We start from the raw sequence: 20256 nt of genomic DNA, 5'->3' as shown, positions 1-20256 counted from the left end.
CAAGATATGAAATAACTAATATATCTAATATATATCAACATATAATAATGGAAAATAAGCTATTTCAGACAAATAAATATGACGTAAACTTGTGCTCGTGTGTGTTGTAAATGTGTTCAGGGGGGCGGACAGGAAATGACGTTGAGGGTTCAAAATGAATTTTTGCTTGCCGTGGGTTACGGCCACAACAGTAGCCCAGGTTAGGCATTATTGGGCCTTTTGTGAGCTCATTCAAACCTGCAATAAAAGACTGTTGTTGTGGCTATCAGGTCTGGTGCTTGTGTGTCTCACCCAACATTACAGTAACATTACTGACACCTAGTGACCTGTGTAGAATACTACATATTATCGTAACATCTTTGAATGCGTCTTCTGAATGCTTAATATTTCGCCATTCTTATGCTTTTAAATGCGTAATTTTGGCAAACAATAGGCACAATTTGTTTCTGTTTGCATATTTTGTGCAAATAATAAGCCATATTTAACCATTCAATAATATATTTTTTGAAAAACCGTCATAGCGCGAAGCCGTGAAATTCAAACTACAAAGTGGTGAGATGTTACTGTAAATATGTTTTATCTATACAACGGGGACCAGCAGTGAATGGCGGAAAAAAAGCAAGTAAATGATATGGCCATAAAAATGTAATCATAAATAATAATAATGTCTAAGCACATATTGAACCCTCCCGTCTCTTATCAATTGCCATTAATCACCCATGACATAATCAGGTTAAAGCCCCAAATATGCCTCACACACTTATTAAACCCATTTAAAGGGGACCTATTATGCTTTTTCCACTTTTCTGACCTATAAATGTAGTTAGAATGTTGTATTCTCATGTTAAACCATGCCAAAGTTTTAGATAATGAGGTTTGCACATTTGAAGATTGAGAAGTGGAGGGCGCTAACTTGCTTTTTGCATTCTAATCTCAACCTCTTCCTGCTCTGCCATTGCAAGTCACACCCCAGGTAACAGACATGCATTCATTATGTTTGTTGTCAGGTAATAATGTTAGCTATAATGAATGTATAGCGACCAAATTGTTGGTCGCTAGTGTTGGGCGATGATGAAACATAAACAAGCCGTTGCGGATATATAAGATGATCATATTTACTCGGCAGACCGCTCAGTCGTGGCACAAAATAATAATAATAAACACTGAACAATCCCCTCCCGACCGAAACATGCTAATGTCCATATCGCCTTATTGGAACTTCACAACAATTTTTACAAAGTTTTTTTTTCTAACTTTGAATTGAATCTGTTTTACTATTGGTATTTTTTGGTCTAAAATATGTAATTTGGAGTCAAAGAGGAACAGCGCCATTAACTTAGTGCCATTAAAATGAGGCAAAAATTAGCTATAGTAGCAACACAACAGTTCCTCCTTTTCCCGCCATCAACATCGGGGTGCATTCACAAACAGCATAATATCAAAACAGCTCAGCTACACTAACTTCATTTTGTGGATTGTATTTAATGTTGGTGTATTTATCACTTAATTGTCATTTTACTTATATTGACTTATAAGTATTTAAATTACTGTTACGAAATTACATGTTTTTTTTTAAGTGCCAGTTCAACAACGTTTCAAAATATAAACGGTACCCAACCTTAACTATATCTACTGTATGAGACACCATCCATTTACAATTGTGAGATCTATTTAAGCATTTCTACCGGGCATTTTGGTTTAATTGTCATTTTACTTATATTGACTTATAAGTATTTAAATTACTGTTACGAAATGACGTGTTTTTTGTAGTACCAGTTCAACAACGTTTCAAAATATAAACGGTACCGAACCTTAACTCTATCTACTGTATGAGACACCATCCATTTACAATGGTGAGATCTATTTAAGCATTTCTACTGGCACATTTTGGTTTGACAAAGGAACTCCGCAGCAGGGGGAGTAAAATGAAGGGTAGGAAAGCCTCCCGGGGAGTTTTTACACTCTGGGCAATTAAGCTCTTTGACTGACAGCACAGTGCCAAAAGGCTGAGAGGCGCGTTCTGATTGGCTGATCCGGACTTTACAACCTCTTCTTTTGCTCTTGTGTCCACCACTTGAGGGCCAAACTCTCCCCAGAGAAGCACGACGCGTAGGGGAATCTTACCTCAACTTTCATTGCATTTCTTCATGAAGTAAGGCGCCGCTGGAGTTTCCACACCGCTTCCAAGAAGTTCAAATAAGCGTTTAGGATGATCCGCTTCGCTCTGACAGTGGCGTTCCTGGCAGTCTGCAGAGCGTCCGAGTACGAGTATCTGAGCTGGAAGTCGGACTCGTACAACGGAGGGCGCAGCTACGGCAAGCCCCCACAGTGCGTGGACATCCCGGACGACCTGCGGCTGTGCCACAATGTGGGCTACGGCCAGATGTTGTTACCCAACCTGCTGGAGCATGAAACCATGGCGGAGGTGAAGCAGCAAGCCAGCAGCTGGGTGCCCCTGGTGCATAAGAACTGTCACCCGGGCACGCAAGTCTTCCTGTGCTCGCTCTTTGCGCCGGTGTGCTTGGAGCGACCCATCTACCCTTGCAGATGGCTGTGCGAAGCCGTGCGAGACGGCTGCACCCCCATCATGGAGGCGTTTGGCTTCCCCTGGCCGGAGATGCTCACCTGCGACAAGTATCCCCAAGACGACGTGTGCATCGCCATGTCTCAACTTAATGCCACCGAGGCCACCAAACAGACAGGTGAGCTCCATTTTCACTAAAAGAGCCCACAATCACACCTTCATTTTGTTGCTTTTCAATGTTTTGTTATTTAAATAATCAAAATGCATCCAAACAAATCCTAATGAGAGGTAATTCCAACTATGATCTTTCTTTATTCTTGATTTATTATTACAATAATCTTTAACAATATCAACCAATTATGAGTTAAAACCCACAAATTATAACAGAAAAGTTAACACTAAAAGCCATCAATTGAATACGCCATAGGATTGGGGAAGTTAGAGAATGAACAAGTCATGCCTGTTAACATTTACATCAGAATCAGAAAATGATCAAACACATACTAGGAATTTGTTTTGGTATAGTAGGTGCATACACATCTATTAAAAAAGAGTGAAAATACAAAATATACAAAATAAACAGTATAAATATATGTACACAGTCTGTTTGTTATTCCAGAAGTGCAGTCTGATTGTTTACAATTGCAGTGTAAGCACAATTATACAGAATAATAAGGGAAGTGATGGATATTTTTCAGATAAAAGTAATAAATTATGAAAATATGGGGATTTTTTTAAAATAAGGGGAAATGATGCACGGGTGCTGGTATAAAGACCTTCCTCTATATTATGGTGAAATTGTGTTACTTTGCTGGTCTGCTTTTATTTTGAAGACTACACCGACAGGATGTGTTACACCAATGTTGCCCGAGTGTTACTGACAGGACAGGAAGCTGGAGAGATTTGTTTATTTTTCAGGAAAGTTAAAGTATGGGAAAAAAAAAATACACAAAATGACTAAAACAATAAGACAAAATATGGTTAAAATTGGACGCCTGACAGGTATTGAAAGAGTCATTTATTACATGAATAGAAATTGTACTGTGAGCACTGCCTCCTAGCATGCATTAAAAGTCAAAGTAACTACCCTGCTGTAAAAACAGCCACCACTTTTGCCACCCTGTAAAATGTGACACCCGTGCAGATAAATTAGCTCGGGACTGTTTTTTCAGGGGTGAAGGCGTGTTTGCAAATGCAAATCCCAACACAAACAAAGGGAATACAACCTTTTGGGAAAGAACATTCTGCTTTGGAATGCCTACTCACATCTATACAATGGGTGTATTTTCCTCTTATGTGTATTAAAGAAGCTTTGGGACCGGGGTTGCAACTAATGATTATTTCATAATCGATTAATCTGAATTGCTGTTTCAATTAATCGAGTAATCAATTAGGCCCTAAAAAGACTCTGTTGTTGACATTGATGAGACGTGCTAGTAGATAAGATTACCTTCACGCGGCATGTAATGTCCAGCATGATACATATATAGTGAAAAGAAATTCTCCTCTATTCCATGTGGAAGTGGTACATTTTTAGCATTTTGTTTTAAACTTCTTCACAGCTCAGTTTGAAACCCTTTTGTAGGTTTAGAACAAATAAATTAGAGGCTAACTAGTTAGCTTGGTACTAAGTTATGTTTAAAGCGGCGGCTGTTTCTTGTGTCCCTGCAGTAATCTCGTAGCCTGCGGATTACAATTGAGCAATGTGTAGCAAACAAAGAATAATTAAAAAGTAAAGGTGAATATTGGGGTGTTATATTGTGTCTAGAGGGCTCTAATAAAGGTAAAACTAATTTCTAGAAAGTAATAAAAAGTTTTTTATTCTCTAAGTACATAAATATTATATTTATTATTATTAATATGAAATCCTACTTTGCGGAAATGTACTTATTACGGTCAGGTCTGGAATCCATTAACCACAATACGTGAGGGATGACTGTAATGCATCAGAAAATCGGGGTGTTTCACTCCATGCGAGGATATGGCAACCCCCCCCCCCTCCATGATCTATCACTAATGGCTCTAAAGCTGCCCATTCTTCAAACCTGCAGAGGCTCATTGTATGCCGCTGACTCACACACCTCACATGGAATCAATGGAGAAGATGGACGGGGGTTCTGTTCTAAGCTTGAGGCACACTGAAAAATACCAGAGGGCAAAACAAGCAAATTTTTTGAGGGGAAAGTAGGTTTCTTGACGGTTATGAGACATGGAAAACAGTGTTTGCCAACCTATGTTGCATCCGCACATTTTTTATAGAGGAAAATCTCATCAAACCATTTATTACATGGCTTCATGGTCTAAATCAGTGTATCCCAATTACAGCATTGTAAGCTAGCTCAAATTAACTAGTTTTCTCGTGTTATAATGCACAGAAAAGGGAGAGAAATATATGTTCATGTTTCTCATCCGGATTGTGAATGATGGACAAAAAAAAGGACATTTTTTATGGACTCATAGAGCAGCTACACACAATAACCTGCACAGAAAGCTTTCTAGATCTTTCAGAATCTGCACCTATTCCTGTATTTCCTTGGATTTCCAAGTCTGTTTTAATTTATTCCACCCGTGGCCCGCCCACTCCCCTGTGATTGGTCCCACTCAGCTTGTACACCCAACATCCTGTACCGGGCATGCCCATATAAGGAAGTCCGGCTCACTGGCAATGTGTGCCATGGTGAGATAGAGTTTAAAAAAAAACAAAAAACTCTGAAACCAAGCATTCAAAGCCATTCCAAACTTCTTTGGTGAATATCTATGCATTTTATATTAAAATGTTTTTATTAATATGAGGCATATTTAGGGCTTAAACCTGGATTGTATTGCAAAGGAGAAGGGAAGGGTACTGGAGCGGAATATAATCTAATTACAAACGTCACAAATGTTTATGGTCCTTACGTACAGATTATTGCCATCCGCTGGTGGTCTCGGAATGTAAACAATGAGGATCTACTGTACATTATTGGTCGTAAATAAACGCTAATTTTCGAAACTATCGAGTGAAAGTGGATAATGATGTAATTATAGTGGTTGGGAATCATTGGTCCCAAGTCGGTTCTCCACCTGGGATGGGAATGTACAGCCATTTCATTCATTTTCACCAGAACATAGAGGGGGGGGATTTCCATCATCACATCATCAACTCACTTTGACTTCTGTCTGAAGCTTAACGGCCCCACTTGGAGACTTTTTTCACACAACACGCCAGCCATAAATGGGACGACTGTGGATCCTCCGGCAATTACACAGCGCTCACTGTATCTGCAGGGAGGACACGGCCCGAGTGTGTGTGTGTGTGTCGAGGGGGTGGGTGTTATTGACTGACACGTTGGTACGGATAGAGGGCTATTTTTCTTAAAAGAAAAAAGCCTCTCATTTCAAAGTTGAGGGGACCACACAGAAATCCTCACTCTTGTGACAAAGTACGATACAGTAGTGCACTAATAAACAAACACTTATAAATTAACTGAAATAATGTAGAGCTTAATGGAATGGATCCTCACAGTTTTCCTGCATGATCATTAGCGGAGGTCAACTAACAGCGCTTACCACTCCCCTGTTGCCGCATACAACTCAGTGATAATTGATTTAAAAGGATAAACTGTCTCAAATAAGCCAAGGGGCAGTGAGAGACTGTAAAGAGTGTGTGTTTTCACAAGCACTTTACACCAGGGTGTCACTTTGGCAAACTTTTGTTAAACACATGTAATGGACAACTGGTGCAGGAGAGTTAACTATTTGTTTACTCCTTTTTACTCACTGGGATCGTGAAATTGGATGAGTTTAAAGTAGTTTGCTTGAACGAGAAACACAATTCAAATTAAACAACTAGTCAGAAATTCTTCAATCTCAGTTATTAGTAAGTTGTCACGTTTACATGGACCCAAATATTCCAATTCCGTTCGGGTTATTTGCTCAAACGGAAAGAATGTAACCTTTGTATACACCTCATTCCCAAAGAAAAGTGCCAATCCCAATGAATATATAATGGGATTCCCAGGGGTGGAATATTCCTTTAACCAATCCGATTGAGGTATCTTGTACCCGCTCAAACGGAAAGTTGTCAGACTGCGTTCTTCTTCTTCTTCTGTTGTTTATTGGCGGTTGGCAAGCAGCTTTGGTGTGCATTAGCGCCATCTGTGGAACAGAATCTAAACCCTTCTATACGCCATTCACAAGTCCACTTTTATTCCAAAAGAAAATACATATCTATATAAAACATGTGGCCAGCTTAATTATAAAATATTAGTTAGATTGAACTTTATCTTTTCCTGTTCCCGGGTGCGTTCTTTCAACGAATGCTGCGATATGACGTAACACGCAGCTCCACACGTTCTTCCATTTAAAAAAATGGAGGCCAGCAATCGGCACTGGACTGCTAAGGAAAGTTTGTTTTTGATTCAAACTAAATTCCAAGACTGGACAAAGGAAAAACTGGCAATACAGAGTTATTCCAACAAGTGAAAGAAATACTCGAGGAAGTCGGTATCACGTGATGTTGGTGTTTACGCTTTACTGGGCATGCCCCATTGACTATTCTGGTTGATTGTAGACACGCCATTGGAATATTCCTTTCCATGTATACCATTGTTTTCGGAAAGGTCGTTCGGAAAGAGAAAAACTCCTCATGTAAACGTGGCTATTGTTTTAATAGCAGGAATAGCTTAGATTCCAGCTGACAATAAACGTGGGAGACATTCCTCTGAGGTCAGTTCATGAGGGTGAACCGATCTTCAAAGACCAGAGAGTGTAATACGCTAGATATTATCTGAACATGAAGCCAAAAAAAGGTGTGTCGAGATCATATCAATTGGATTCCAAGTCCAAATGTTTGAGTTACTGTTCCTTTTCAGAGTAATGTTCTCTGTTTTTTTTTTTAAAGGAACAAACCAAGAAAGAAACACAATAAAGTGATTTAGAACTATGTTATTTTAGATTTCATTTTTGGTAGCATTGCAATATGTTCCTTATTTTGCCACCGCTCTGTGTTTACATTCTATCCGGCTTCACTCTATCACATAAAAAAAAAAATCATGCTGTTTTGTGGTTGCATACAAGCCATTATTAATCTAAAAATATGCATAATTAATCAGAAATAGTTGTCCATTAATTCATTCAATCCCAGACATTTTTCAAAAGCCGTCCCTCTCAGTACTGGCCATTTTTGACGATTTTCACTGATTTTTTTAATGTACTTTCTAAGGGCAAACATTTGCTACCCACAGTAACATTTGGTGTTGGTTGGCTGTGTTGCCAGTGCAGCTACTGGCGATCTTGTGCAAGTTGAAGGTCGCATGGATTCCAGTCAGATTCAGCAGATTCTTGTCAACAATGTTCAAGAATCAGTGACAAAGTTGAAGTTCCGCCGGGGCTGGATACTTCCAACAAGACAATGACCCTAAACGCTGCTCAAATTCTAAAAAAAAGGAATTCATGCAGAGGAATAAGTACAACATTCCGAAATGTCCATCTCAGCCCCCAGACCTAAATATTATTGAAAATGTATTGTGTGATTTAAATCGGGCTGTTCATGCTCAGAAACCATCAAACCTGACTCAACTGGAGAAGAATGGTCAAAAATACCTTCAACCAGAATCCAGACGCTCCTTGGAAGCTATAGGAAGCATTTATTTCTGCAAATCACCCTGAATATGTTCCCTTGTGGACAGGCCCTTAGTGTTGTGTTGCAAATGAAGAGCTTGCAACCAAAAGGCGCTAAATCCATTTTGACTGATTTCGAGAAAATCAATGATTTTTAACTACGCACATATCAATCTATTTGGTCATCAAGTCTATATTCCAAATGAAAGAGCTATCAATATAGGTGCTATAAAAATCCTGCACACACCATGTATTTTATATCTTTTTTTAAATTATTTTTTTTTTCGGATTTAGCGCCTTTTGGCTGAAATAAATTTGAAGTCACGTTTAACTTCTTCAATGGCATTGTTGTAAAAGAATGTAAGGTGCTTTAATGTGCTATGCTAATAAAATAATTACAACACAGAAGCCATTCTCAGCATACAATACAAAATAATTATTATTAATTAAATTAATAAAAATGTTATTAAAAGCAGTGCTCATATTTAACTGCACCATGAAGGTGACAGTGACAAAAATCATCTCAACTCTTTACATTGTATGTTTTTTAGTACAAGTATAATAATGTTTCTCATGAAAGTTGGAGGTGTCAAGGTAGAGACATGCCTTTTATGGCGTAAAAAAAAACTTCCATGTTACACAATACTGTAAAAACACAATTTGTGTTCTCCTGAATTGCATAACATACTGTAACTATCATACGTGTACTTAATGTACACAAACAAAACAGGATGCGCACTGATACTGGCTTTCTGTATGTGCAGTGCCAATTGTATTCTTCTCTCTGATTGGTCAGATTATCAATAGATGGGAAACTTGGGCCAATAAGAATAAAGAATAAAGAAAGGGATTTAGCGCCTTTTGGTTGAAATCTGAAATGGAAATAGCGCCTTTTGGTTGAAAGCATAAATTTCATATCACTTTTTTTCATATTTTTTAAAATGATTTCAAGACCAAAATATGTGATTTGGATACACATGACAGAGGTCTATTAAACTCATGAAAAACATGCAACTTAGTGAAAATTGGATTTAGCGCCTTTTGGTTGAAATCTGAAATGGAAATAGCGCCTTTTGGTTGAAAGCATAAATTTCATATCACTTTTTTTCATATTTTTTAAAATGATTTCAAGACCAAAATATGTGATTTGGATACACATGACAGAGGTCTATTAAACTCATGAAAAACATGCAACTTAGTGAAAATTGGATTTAGCGCCTTTTGGTTGAAAGCATAAATTTCATATCACTTTTTTTCATATTTTTTAAAATGATTTCAAGACCAAAATATGTGATTTGGATACACATGACAGAGGTCTATTAAACTCATGAAAAACATGCAACTTAGTGAAAATTGGATTTAGCGCCTTTTGGTTGAAAGCATAAATTTCATATCACTTTTTTTCATATTTTTTAAAAATGATTTCAAGACCAAAATATGTGATTTGGATACACATGACAGAGGTCTATTAAACTCATGAAAAACATGCAACTTAGTGAAAATTGGATTTAGCGCCTTTTGGTTGAAATCTGAAATGGAAATAGCGCCTTTTGGTTGAAAGCATAAATTTCATATCATTTTTTTTCATATTTTTTAAAATGATTTCAAGACCAAAATATGTGATTTGGATACACATGACAGAGGTCTATTAAACTCATGAAAAACAGGCAACTTAGTGAAAATTGGATTTAGCGCCTTTTGGTTGAAAGCATAAATTTCATATCACTTTTTTTCATATTTTTAAAAATGATTTCAAGACCAAAATATGTGATTTGGGTACACATGACAGAGGTCTATTAAACTCATGAAAAACATGCAACTTAGTGAAAATTGGATTTAGCGCCTTTTGGTTGAAATCTGAAATGGAAATAGCGCCTTTTGGTTGAAAGCATAAATTTCATATCACTTTTTTTCATATTTTTTAAAATGATTTCAAGACCAAAATATGTGATTTGGATACACATGACAGAGGTCTATTAAACTCATGAAAAACATGCAACTTAGTGAAAATTGGATTTAGCGCCTTTTGGTTGCAAGCTCTTCAAATGTAATTGTTCTGCTGTGATGCATCATGTATTATAAACGTCGTTCTACCTTTTCTCCACAGGTTACTCCCCCATCTGCCCTCCCTGTGACAACGAAATGAAAACAGATGCAATGCTCGAGCACATGTGTGCCAGCGAGTTTGGTAAGAACGGTCGCTGCATCAGACTCACATTCTCAATATATTCAATATATTCACGCTTTTCTCATAGATTGTGTTATAAAGGGTATATCGTAAAACAACCCTTGACATGTTTACATGAAAGAGGAAGTGCACTTTTTGGGGAATTTTGCTCATCATTCAGAATCCTTATGTGAAACATTAACACATATTTTTTTGAACATATATTTCTCTGTTTTTTCTATGCATTATAACACGGGAAAACAAGTTAATTTGAGCTAGCTTACAATGCTGTAATTGGGATACACCGATTTCGACCGTTAAGCCGTGTAATAAATGGTTTTGCTGGGTTCGTGTTGATGAGATTTTTCTCTATAAAATCAATTAGTTGTTTTTTCAACCTTCATTTTTTTATGGAAGTGTGGATCGACTCGTATGACTTTTTAGATTACACGTCCAAAGTCTGACTTCTGAGCTGTAGAGCGAATTCTTTACGTTTATTGCTAATTGGATTGTTCTGTAAAACAGGAAGCCTTCTGTGAATAATCGGGAATAAAGACAAAGAATTGAAGACATGGATTTACACATTCATGTCATTAAGGGGTTTGTCTGGACAAATGAAATGAAAACCAGACCGAGCACAACATAAACAAACAATTGAGAAGAGGACGTGGCATGGAAGCGTTTGATTTCACTCTTTGAAATCGCCTCTACAAACGTGGATGTTTTATTCACCAGCTGCACCAAAATATCTGGCAATCCGACATCCAGGTTCCCCGCTGAGCAAACACGCATATTAAAAACAGACTTTCTTCAGAGTCTCATCCAGGTTTAAAGTTACGTTTGTTTAATGTTTTCCCTTGTTGTTTAGACTGTGGTGATGAGTCTGGCTTTTCTGGCGTCTTGTGTCGTTTTCCAAGAGGATGATGGCGGAGTATGTCCTTGTTTCGAATTGGATGAAGACAGATTCTGCTTTTGGTTCCTTGATAAAAGTTGACGTGTGAGGTTACACAAGAAGGATTTTGCCTCAGAGACATGTGGATGAGGCATTGCGGTACTGGAATTGACGTTTTGAACCACACGGAGCAGACCTCCAATGAATGAGTCCGAAGTTATGAATAACAGTGTTACATTTTTCCAGTCACTAATTTTAATTACTACTTCCAACAATACAACGCACGGAAAGTGAAATGTGGCACATTATTATGCACTCTAGGGCTGCAACTAACGATTATTTTCCGAGTCATTTCTAAGCCACTTGCACAATTTCCATTTAAGAAATAAAACGCTTGATTATGTAAATAATTAAATGATTATCTTATTATCATATATTATTATTTTATTATCTCTTTAAACAAGCAAAAATATGTTTTTTTCCGATTACTGGATTAATCGACAAAAAATTCATTAATCATGATTAATTAAATGGAAACTGGTTAATTAAAAATTTTAATCATTAAAATATCTGTTTCATTCATTCATTCATTTTCTGCCACTTATCCTCACAAGGGTTGTGGGGGTGCTGGAGCCTATCCCAGCTGTCTCGGGGCAAGAGGCGGGGTACACCCTGGACTGGTGGCCAGCCAGCCAATCACAGGGCACATATAGACAAACAACCATTCACACTCACATGGACTCACCTATGGACAATTTGCAGTCATGTTTGGAGTCAAACATGTTTTTGGAACTAACCACTTGTTTGCCATGCCAATTAAAATATATATTTGCTTTATTTAAATATTATTAATATTTACTTTTATATATATACTTACTTATATATATTTATTATATATTTATTTATTTATTTACTTTTATATTTGTACATATTAAGCAAAACACGTTTTAAAAATCAACAATTTTAATTTTTAACTCAGGTTTGGTGGCATTTTGGTAGACTTTAAAAAATAATTTATATAGAAATTTATTTATATTATTTAAAATAGTATTCACTTTTTTTTAATATATTAATATTTTTATGGTTGTGTTATATTAGATCACCATATTGTTTTATGTGGCCTGCAAAAGTCTGTAAATAATACATACATACATACATACATACATAAAAAAAGACATGGTTTGCTTAATTATTTTTTCGTAATTTTAAAATATTTTTTATTGTATTATTGTATTATTGTTATTTATTTTTACTAGGTGAATATATTATATGAAACAAAAAGTAATGTCAATTACTTGCATGCAATGTGAGTTTCTTTTATTGTTGTCAAACACAATTTTAATGAATTTAGTCAACATTTTAACTTATTTCAATATAAGTTTGTCGTAATGATACAGCATCATGAGGTGATTATACGATATTATTATTCAGGTGGCCCGCTTAACCACACACAGTTAGGGTTTTTTTTCATGTGCAACATTACAGAAAAGAGGCAAAAATGTGAATATGGTGTTTTACCTTAGACACAAATATATTAGGTCTACTTTCACGGACTGAGGAAACTAAAAAATCTGAAATCAGATGATACAATTTGTAATTAAAAAAACAATTAATTGAATACCAAAATACCTGTTGTTTAATTGGATAATTGATTCATGGGCACTTAAAAATACACACACTTGTTTTTTTATGCCACTTGACAGCAGAGATGGTGAACAGTAGGTTTTTGGAAACCACATTTACAAGCTGATCTCAGTGACAGGCTTGTCTATTTCGTTATGAAAGTAAATGTTCTAAAGACTACTTGTTCTTTTCTGTAGAAAAAAAAATGGCACGGAGAAGCACGGTAAAGTTTCAGGAATGAATCACTGACTTTGTGCAGAAACCTTTATTAAATATCCACTCTCTGGCATTGTCCACTGAAAACCTTACTTACTGGAATTTGTTGAAAGTCTGTTCTTATTTAGAGGTTCACGTTGAATTTTATCTCCTCGGTGCCTTTCGACCGCACATAAATACTTTCTGCTTAATGCGCGAGCACGATTCCATGTGGTTTGACCCCAGTAAAAGCGAACACACTAAGGCCCTGTGAACACGGAAACATCGTCAATTAATTTGCTCCTGTCTTTTTACCATTTCAGTTCTGCGTCCACACAGCGTTTGTTCGTTTTGGAGGTGTTTTTTTGTTTTTTTTTAACCACCTCCTGAAGTGGATACATCTTGAAACAGTTTGTGGACAACAAATTTGCTACTTTTGTGAAACAATGTTGTGACTACTCTAGGACTCTGGACACGGGACATAAATTAGTGATATTATTTGGACTACTGGCAGCAATCTCCTGATATTTTACCCAAAACACGTCTACCTGTGGATAGGGGCGAAGGCAAAGCAGTTTTTGATTAAAGGTGTTTGAGGAAAGATGGTAATACAGCAGAACCTTGGTTAGCATCATGAATTCATTCCAAAAAGTCCAAGTCTATCTGAAATGAACGTTCACCGAATCAATTAATCTGTTCCAGAAAACAACAAATGTTAACACAAAACACCTTCTTATACTTATACAGAAAATATTTCAAAATGCATATACAATGGAACCTTGGTTAACATCTGTCTTGGTTAGCGTTTCAGTTAACGTCAAAGATTTAGCTCAAACTTTTGCTGTGGTTTGTATATATTTTCCAGTTAGCATACAATATGGCGCATATTTTGTTGTGTTATTACTATCACTATCGCTTCACAATTGTAGCTTTAAATGCATAAACAATATTTAATTCGAGAAACAACTCATTGTAAAACCGGAAAGTGTCAATGTTGATCTCACTGTCAAATTGTGTTTTTGGGAATAGTCAAAAAAGTAACCATGAAAGTTAATTTATCCATTTCATTCAGTTTTTGTAAATAATTTCTATATATATTTCTATAAAAATGAGTTTCGTGTTAAGATGCCTCATAACTGTGTTAGTAAGCAAATAACTACAGAGTCACCCGAGAGAGATTACTTCCTGTTTCCATGTATTATTAAGCTGCTAACAAGAATGGTTTGTAGTAAAAATACAGAAAGAACTCAGTTGGACTGACACAGTGTATTTATAACACGAAGAAACAATTGCTATATTGTACGCTAACTGGAAAATGTCCGCATAACGAAGAAAAATGTTGGCGTAAATTTCCATTTCGAATGAAAAACATACGCAAACCGAGGTTCCACTGTGCTTGCTCTGAAGTCAGTTGATCGGAAAAATCATCTGCTTAATAATCCAAAACTGGGATCCTGATGAATCCCCTTCTCTCCAACATAAATCCTATTTGCAGCACTCACCTCCGAACAGATTTACAACTTGTCCCGGTCCACACTTTGTTCCCACCATAATTTATCTCTCCACGCTGAAGGTTTTATGGAACATAATTGCCCCCCAAAACTCGAACCACCCGTCAATTAAATATCTCCTCTGCTTTGGACAGCTCACTTTGTTGTCATTGCCAAATGACCCCTCGCATTTGCTGATAAAGTCAACAACAGGGCAGTTCCGCACTGCAGGAGTGATCACTTAAGCCACTTAGATGGACGGTCTTGTTGTTCTTGTGAACGGGAGAGACAGCACACACCCTTCTGGTGGCTTTATGATCGCCTGTAGCATAAGGTCTTTGCCGTCCGAGCAGGGAAACAAACCTGTGTCCGGCAGCTGCAGGCGGTAATAACAGCAAGCCTCCAGTGATGTGATATCTGTTGTACGTTTGTTCAATTTCATGCTGAAACTGAGCCAAAAAAATAGTATCAGTGAAGGATGAAGATATAAGCATGTCAAAATTGTGGTACATTGATTCTCAATTATTTTTTGGCATGGTCCTGTAGGCCAATGTCCATCCATGTGTCCATCCATCTGTCGTCCATCCATCCGTCCATCCATCCGTCCATCTGTCCATCCATTATTTTTTGGCATGGTCCTGTAGGCCAATGTCCATCCATCTGTCCATCCATCTGTCATCCATCCATCCGTCCATCCACCCGTCCATCCATCCGTCCATCTGTCCATCCATTATTTTTTGGCATGGTCCTGTAGGCCAACGTCGATCCATCTGTCCATCCGTCCATCCATCCGTCCATCCGTCTGTCCATTCGTCCATCCACCCGTCCATCCATCCGTCCATCTGTCCATCCATTATTTTTTGGCATGGTCCTGTAGGCCAACGTCGATCCATCTGTCCATCCATCTGTTCGTCCATCTGTTCGTCCATCCATCCATCCGTCCGTCCATCCATCCGTCCGTCCATCCATCCATCCATCCATCCATCCATCCATCCATCCATCCATCCATCCGTCCATCCACCCATCCATCCATTCGTCCATCCATCCATTCCTCTGTCCGTCCATCCATCTGTCCATCCATCTGTTCGTCCATCCGTCCGTCCGTCCGTCCATCCGTCTGTCCATCCGTCCAGCCATCCATTCGTCCATCCATCCGTCCATCCGCCCGTCCATCCATCCGTCCATCCATTATTTTTTGGCATGGTCCTGTAGGCCAACGTCGATCCATCTGTCCATCGATCTGTCCGTCCATCCATCCGTCCATCCATCCATTCGTCCATCCATCCATTCCTCTGTCTGTCCATCCGTCCGTCCAGCCGTCTGTCCGTCCATCCGTCCGTCCGTCCATCCGTCTGTCCATCCGTCCATCCATCCATTCGTCCATCCATCCGTCCATCCGCCCGTCCATCCATCCGTCCATCCATTATTTTTTGGCATGGTCCTGTAGGCCAACGTCGATCCATCTGTCCATCGATCTGTCCGTCCATCCATCCGTCCATCCATCCATTCGTCCATCCATCCATTCCTCTGTCTGTCCATCCGTCCATCCGTCTGTCCGTCCGTCCATCCGTCCATCCGTCCGTCCGTCCGTCCAGCCACCCATCCATCCGTCCGTCCATCCGTCCATCCATCCATCCGTCCGTCCGTCCGTCCGTCCGTCCGTCCGTCCATCCGTCCATCCATCCATCCGTCCATCCATCCATTCGTCCATCCATCCGTCCATCCATCCCTCCATCCATTTTTTTTGCACTTATCCTCACTTGGTATGCTGGAGCCTATCCCAGCTGTCTTTGGGCAGGGTACACCCCCCACCCCCGCCAGCCAATCGCAGGGTGTAGGCTAATGTATACATGAAACTTCTAATGTTAGCATCAAGCTAGCGCAAACAAATTTTGCTTATGTTTAATGCAATAGAGAAAGGATTTGTACCCTATGTACGTCATAAGTGACATGCTTGTCAGACAAAAATTGTCATTTTGATTGATTTTATGTGGGTGCTTTTGAAACAGAAAAGCAACAGAAACATTCAGAGTAAATTTATGAGCAAAGTGTAAACAACAAAATCGGGTGTGTTGCTGTGCTAAACAAGCTTTTTATTCCCTCAAGAGATTAAACCATCAAACGAAAGTTGAGATGTCAAAAGTATGAACAGGGCAAAGTATTTCTCAGGATGAAGTTGTCCAAGACCTGGTTTTATGACTCGCTAATGAATGTTTTAATTTCACTGAACACTAAGCTGTTGTATGGAGATTGTTTCAGGGACCTGAGACGGGGGATAAGAGTTCTAATCCCTACCATGTGCACTCTTAATACAGGGGCCTTTACTTTTTTAATATTTATATTAACGATTGACAGTTTTTATTGAACATACATACTTTATTCATTTATTCATTTTCTACCGCTTTTCCTCACGAGGGTCGTGGGGAGTGCTGGAGCCTATCCCAGCTGTCTTCGGGGTAGTGAGAGGCGGGGTGCACCCAGGACTGGTGGCCAGCCAATCACAGGGCACATATAGACAAACAACCATTCACACTCACATTCATACCTATGGACAATTTGGAGTCGCCAATTAACCTAGCATGTTTTTGGGAATGTAGCCGATGGCCGAGGGTGGAATTGAACCCTGGTCTCCTAGCTGTGAGGTCTGCACGCTAACCACTTGACCGCCGTGCCGCCCTACATACTTTACAATAATACTATTTTAAGTATATGTAGGCCTATCACGATAACAAGTTTTGCTATGTGTTATTTATTATTTATGATATTCAATAACATTCATTATCATCAAGATTATCATTGAAATATAATTGTGTCATGTCACATTTGAGCCACTAGATGGAACACACGCGCAGCGCGAGGCATACGATACTAGATACCACTTTAAACACTATTAATACTCACAGTGTTAAAAGTATTACACATAGCAATACAATAGGTGGATAAAAACAGCCAATACACTATCAACGTATAATGCAGAATATTAAACAACTATGTGAGCGCTAACCGTGTACGTTCCGGGCATTTACAAAAAAAAAGTGCCGCAAAGCACTCTGGGAAACAGGAAGTGCTCCAATCTCTGTTTTTAAAAAAAGGGGTTCATATTTGAGCCGTGTAAAAAAACAGATTGCATGAACTTAGACGGAAGCCATCTTTTTATGTCTCTAGTGGTTAATAGGAATGGGCGATACCGCAAGTTTTGGATGTACAGTATTTGTATGTTGCATAATTTAACCGGAGTATATAATTTCTTTACTCGCAGCCTTCAAGACCAAGATCAAGGAGGTCAAGAGAGAGAACACGGACCGCAAGATCATCTTTCAGAAGAGGAAGAAGATATTGAAAGCCGGCGGCCTGAAAAAGAAGGACACGAAGAAGCTGGTGATGTACTTGAAGAACGGCGCAGACTGCCCCTGCCAGCAACTGGACAACCTGGGGAACCAGTACCTCATCATGGGCCGTAAAGTGGACAAACAGTTCCTTCTCACGGGCATCCACAAGTGGGACAAATCCAGCAAAGAGTTCAAAAAGGCCGTCAAGAAACTGAAGACCCACAAGTGCCCTGCTTTTGAGAACGTCTTCAAATAAGATGACCTCATGTCTTCTCCTGCATATGAACTTGCACAAGCATTAAACTCCGATACTTTGTTTTTTTTTTAATGTCTTGTTTATACCTATACATTTTTATGTTTACAGATATAATTTTAAGCGTCCCTTTTACAATTAATGAATGTTTGATGACAAATTGAAAAGTTACAGTAAGATTACTTGTTTTCCAACTTAAAAAAAAACCTGTATCCAAACTTCCATAATATACAGTATACAGTATTTAGATACTATCACACTTAAATAGTACATTTCAGCTCATTTTGCTTGCAACCGCCGCTGCTTACTTGTATTGCTATTCACATACAGTACATACAGTAAAGTCTCGTTATATCGATATCGGTTGAAACGAATTACTACTTATTACGATACTATTTTCATTTCCCGGCAAATTTCTAGTCTTTTATGATATAATTAGCTCCGTTAGTACGATACCCGGTTATTATGATAATCCGGTTACTACGATGCCCTTTTCATCTCCCGCCAGCCAATTTGGTCTGCTTATATCGATACAAAAGCAGCTTAAATCAATCTTTCAATTTCAATACCAAAAAAGAACACGGCGAACGGCTGCTTCCAGTCAACTTTATTTTTCACACTTCCACCACCAGAGTGCAGCACACACAGCGGAAAACACCCGTCCCTGGCGCCTACCCCTCCGGGTGGCAACACCTTCCCTATCGATAGTTCCGGGGTGAATTATGTCCCGGTAACCGGCAATCACTACAGCGTAAGTTTATTTTTATTTACTGTAGTACAAAATGTATTGTAGTACAAAAGCATGCTAGATACGCAATCCATGAACTCAAGGAGAAAATTACATGCCATATCAAAGATCCGCCCACTTTTAATGCAGTTCGGCGCAGGATCGGATATATGGATAGTCCGGTTATATCGGTATTTTTTCCGACTCCCGAGAATATCGATATAACAAGACTTTATTGTGTAATTAAAAATACACCAAGTGCTCGAAAGTTTTTAAGTGATTAGACCAGAATATTGCTTATATGGTACCACAATTCATACACAACTGTATAATGATTTGTCTGTAATACATACATTAACAATATGTACTGTATTCATGCAAACGGTCCAAAAATTGTCCTTTGACTTTGCATTTGTGTTAATCATTTTGATGTTGAGTTGAACACACGTAATTCGCCGTGTTTTCTCGCTGATTTTTTAATGCCATTTTGTGTCAGGATTTGAACGTGGGTTTCTGACTATTATGTGTACATACAAATTTTACATAAATATGGAAAACTTGTGTTGCGTTTTATTAATTTTTTTTTACTGGTACTAGTGATGTCAATACATTGAAAAATGTACAGATTCATTCATTTTTTACTGCTTATCCTCACTCATAGCCCAGCAGTTTCATCAGGTAGTGAGAGGCGGCGTACACCCTGGACAGGTTGCGAGCCCACACTCACATTCATACCTATGGACAATTTGGAGTCGCTAATTAACATTAGCATGTTTTTGGAATGTGGGAGGAAACCGGAGTACCCGGAGAAAACCCACGCAAGCACGGGGAGAACATGCAAACTCCACACAGAGATGGCCGAAGGTGGAATTGAACGCTGGTCTCTTAGCTGTGAGGTCTACACGCTAACCACTCGACCGCCGTGCAGCCCAATTTACATATTAATTTCATTCATTTTCTACCACTTTTTCCTCACGAGGGTCGCGGGGCTGTCTTCGGGCGAGAGCCAATCACAGGGCACATATAGACAAACAACCATTCACACTCACATTCATACCTATGAACAATTTGGAGTCGCTAATTAACCTAGCATGTTTTTGGAATGTTGGAGGAAACCGGAGTACCCGGAGAAAACCCACGCAAGCACGGGGAGAACATGCAAACTCCACACAGAGATGGCCGAGGGTGGAATTGAACGCTGGTCTCTTAGCTGTGAGGTCTACACGCTAACCACTCGACCGCCGTGCAGCCCAATTTACATATTAATTTCATTCATTTACTACCGCTTTTTCCTCACGAGGGTCGCGGGGCTGTCTTCGGGCGAGAGCCAATCACAGGGCACATATAGACAAACAACCATTCACACTCACATTCATACCTATGGACAATTTGGAGTCGCTAATTAACCTAGCATGTTTTTGGAATGTTGGAGGAAACTGGAGTACCCGGAGAAAA

The 20256-nt window shown here is 38.8% G+C and overlaps 1 protein-coding gene across 1 annotated transcript; it reads left to right on the top strand.

The window, feature by feature from the left end:
• Nucleotides 1-1813: 1813 nt before the first annotated feature.
• Nucleotides 1814-19329, top strand: sfrp1a (secreted frizzled-related protein 1a). The gene is made up of 3 exons (XM_058070339.2): nt 1814-2702; nt 10233-10313; nt 17752-19329. Exons 1-3 carry the CDS (start codon nt 2210-2212, stop codon nt 18075-18077), a joined length of 900 nt encoding a protein of 299 aa, XP_057926322.2. The 5' UTR covers nt 1814-2209; the 3' UTR covers nt 18078-19329.
• Nucleotides 19330-20256: the final 927 nt, after the last annotated feature.

The sequence above is a fragment of the Doryrhamphus excisus genome, linkage group LG3, assembly GCF_037039965.1.
Source record: "Doryrhamphus excisus strain RoL-2023G ecotype Guam linkage group LG3, RoL_Dexc_Guam_v1.1, whole genome shotgun sequence".
Lineage (NCBI taxonomy): Eukaryota > Metazoa > Chordata > Actinopteri > Syngnathiformes > Syngnathidae > Doryrhamphus > Doryrhamphus excisus.
Note: the sequence above shows the minus strand (reverse complement) of the source record. Positions and strands in the feature narration are given on the sequence as shown.

What these genes read in the sequence shown, in the direction of transcription:
- sfrp1a (XM_058070339.2), top strand. Translation starts at nt 2,210, where the DNA reads ATGATCCGCTTCGCTCTGACAGTGGCGTTCCTGGCAGTCTGCAGAGCG. An exon ending in CGAGGCCACCAAACAGACAG is followed by an intron (nt 2,703 to 10,232) that starts GTGAGCTCCATT and finishes TTTTCTCCACAG; the next exon opens with GTTACTCCCCCATCTGCCCT. An exon ending in CATGTGTGCCAGCGAGTTTG is followed by an intron (nt 10,314 to 17,751) that starts GTAAGAACGGTC and finishes CTTTACTCGCAG; the next exon opens with CCTTCAAGACCAAGATCAAG.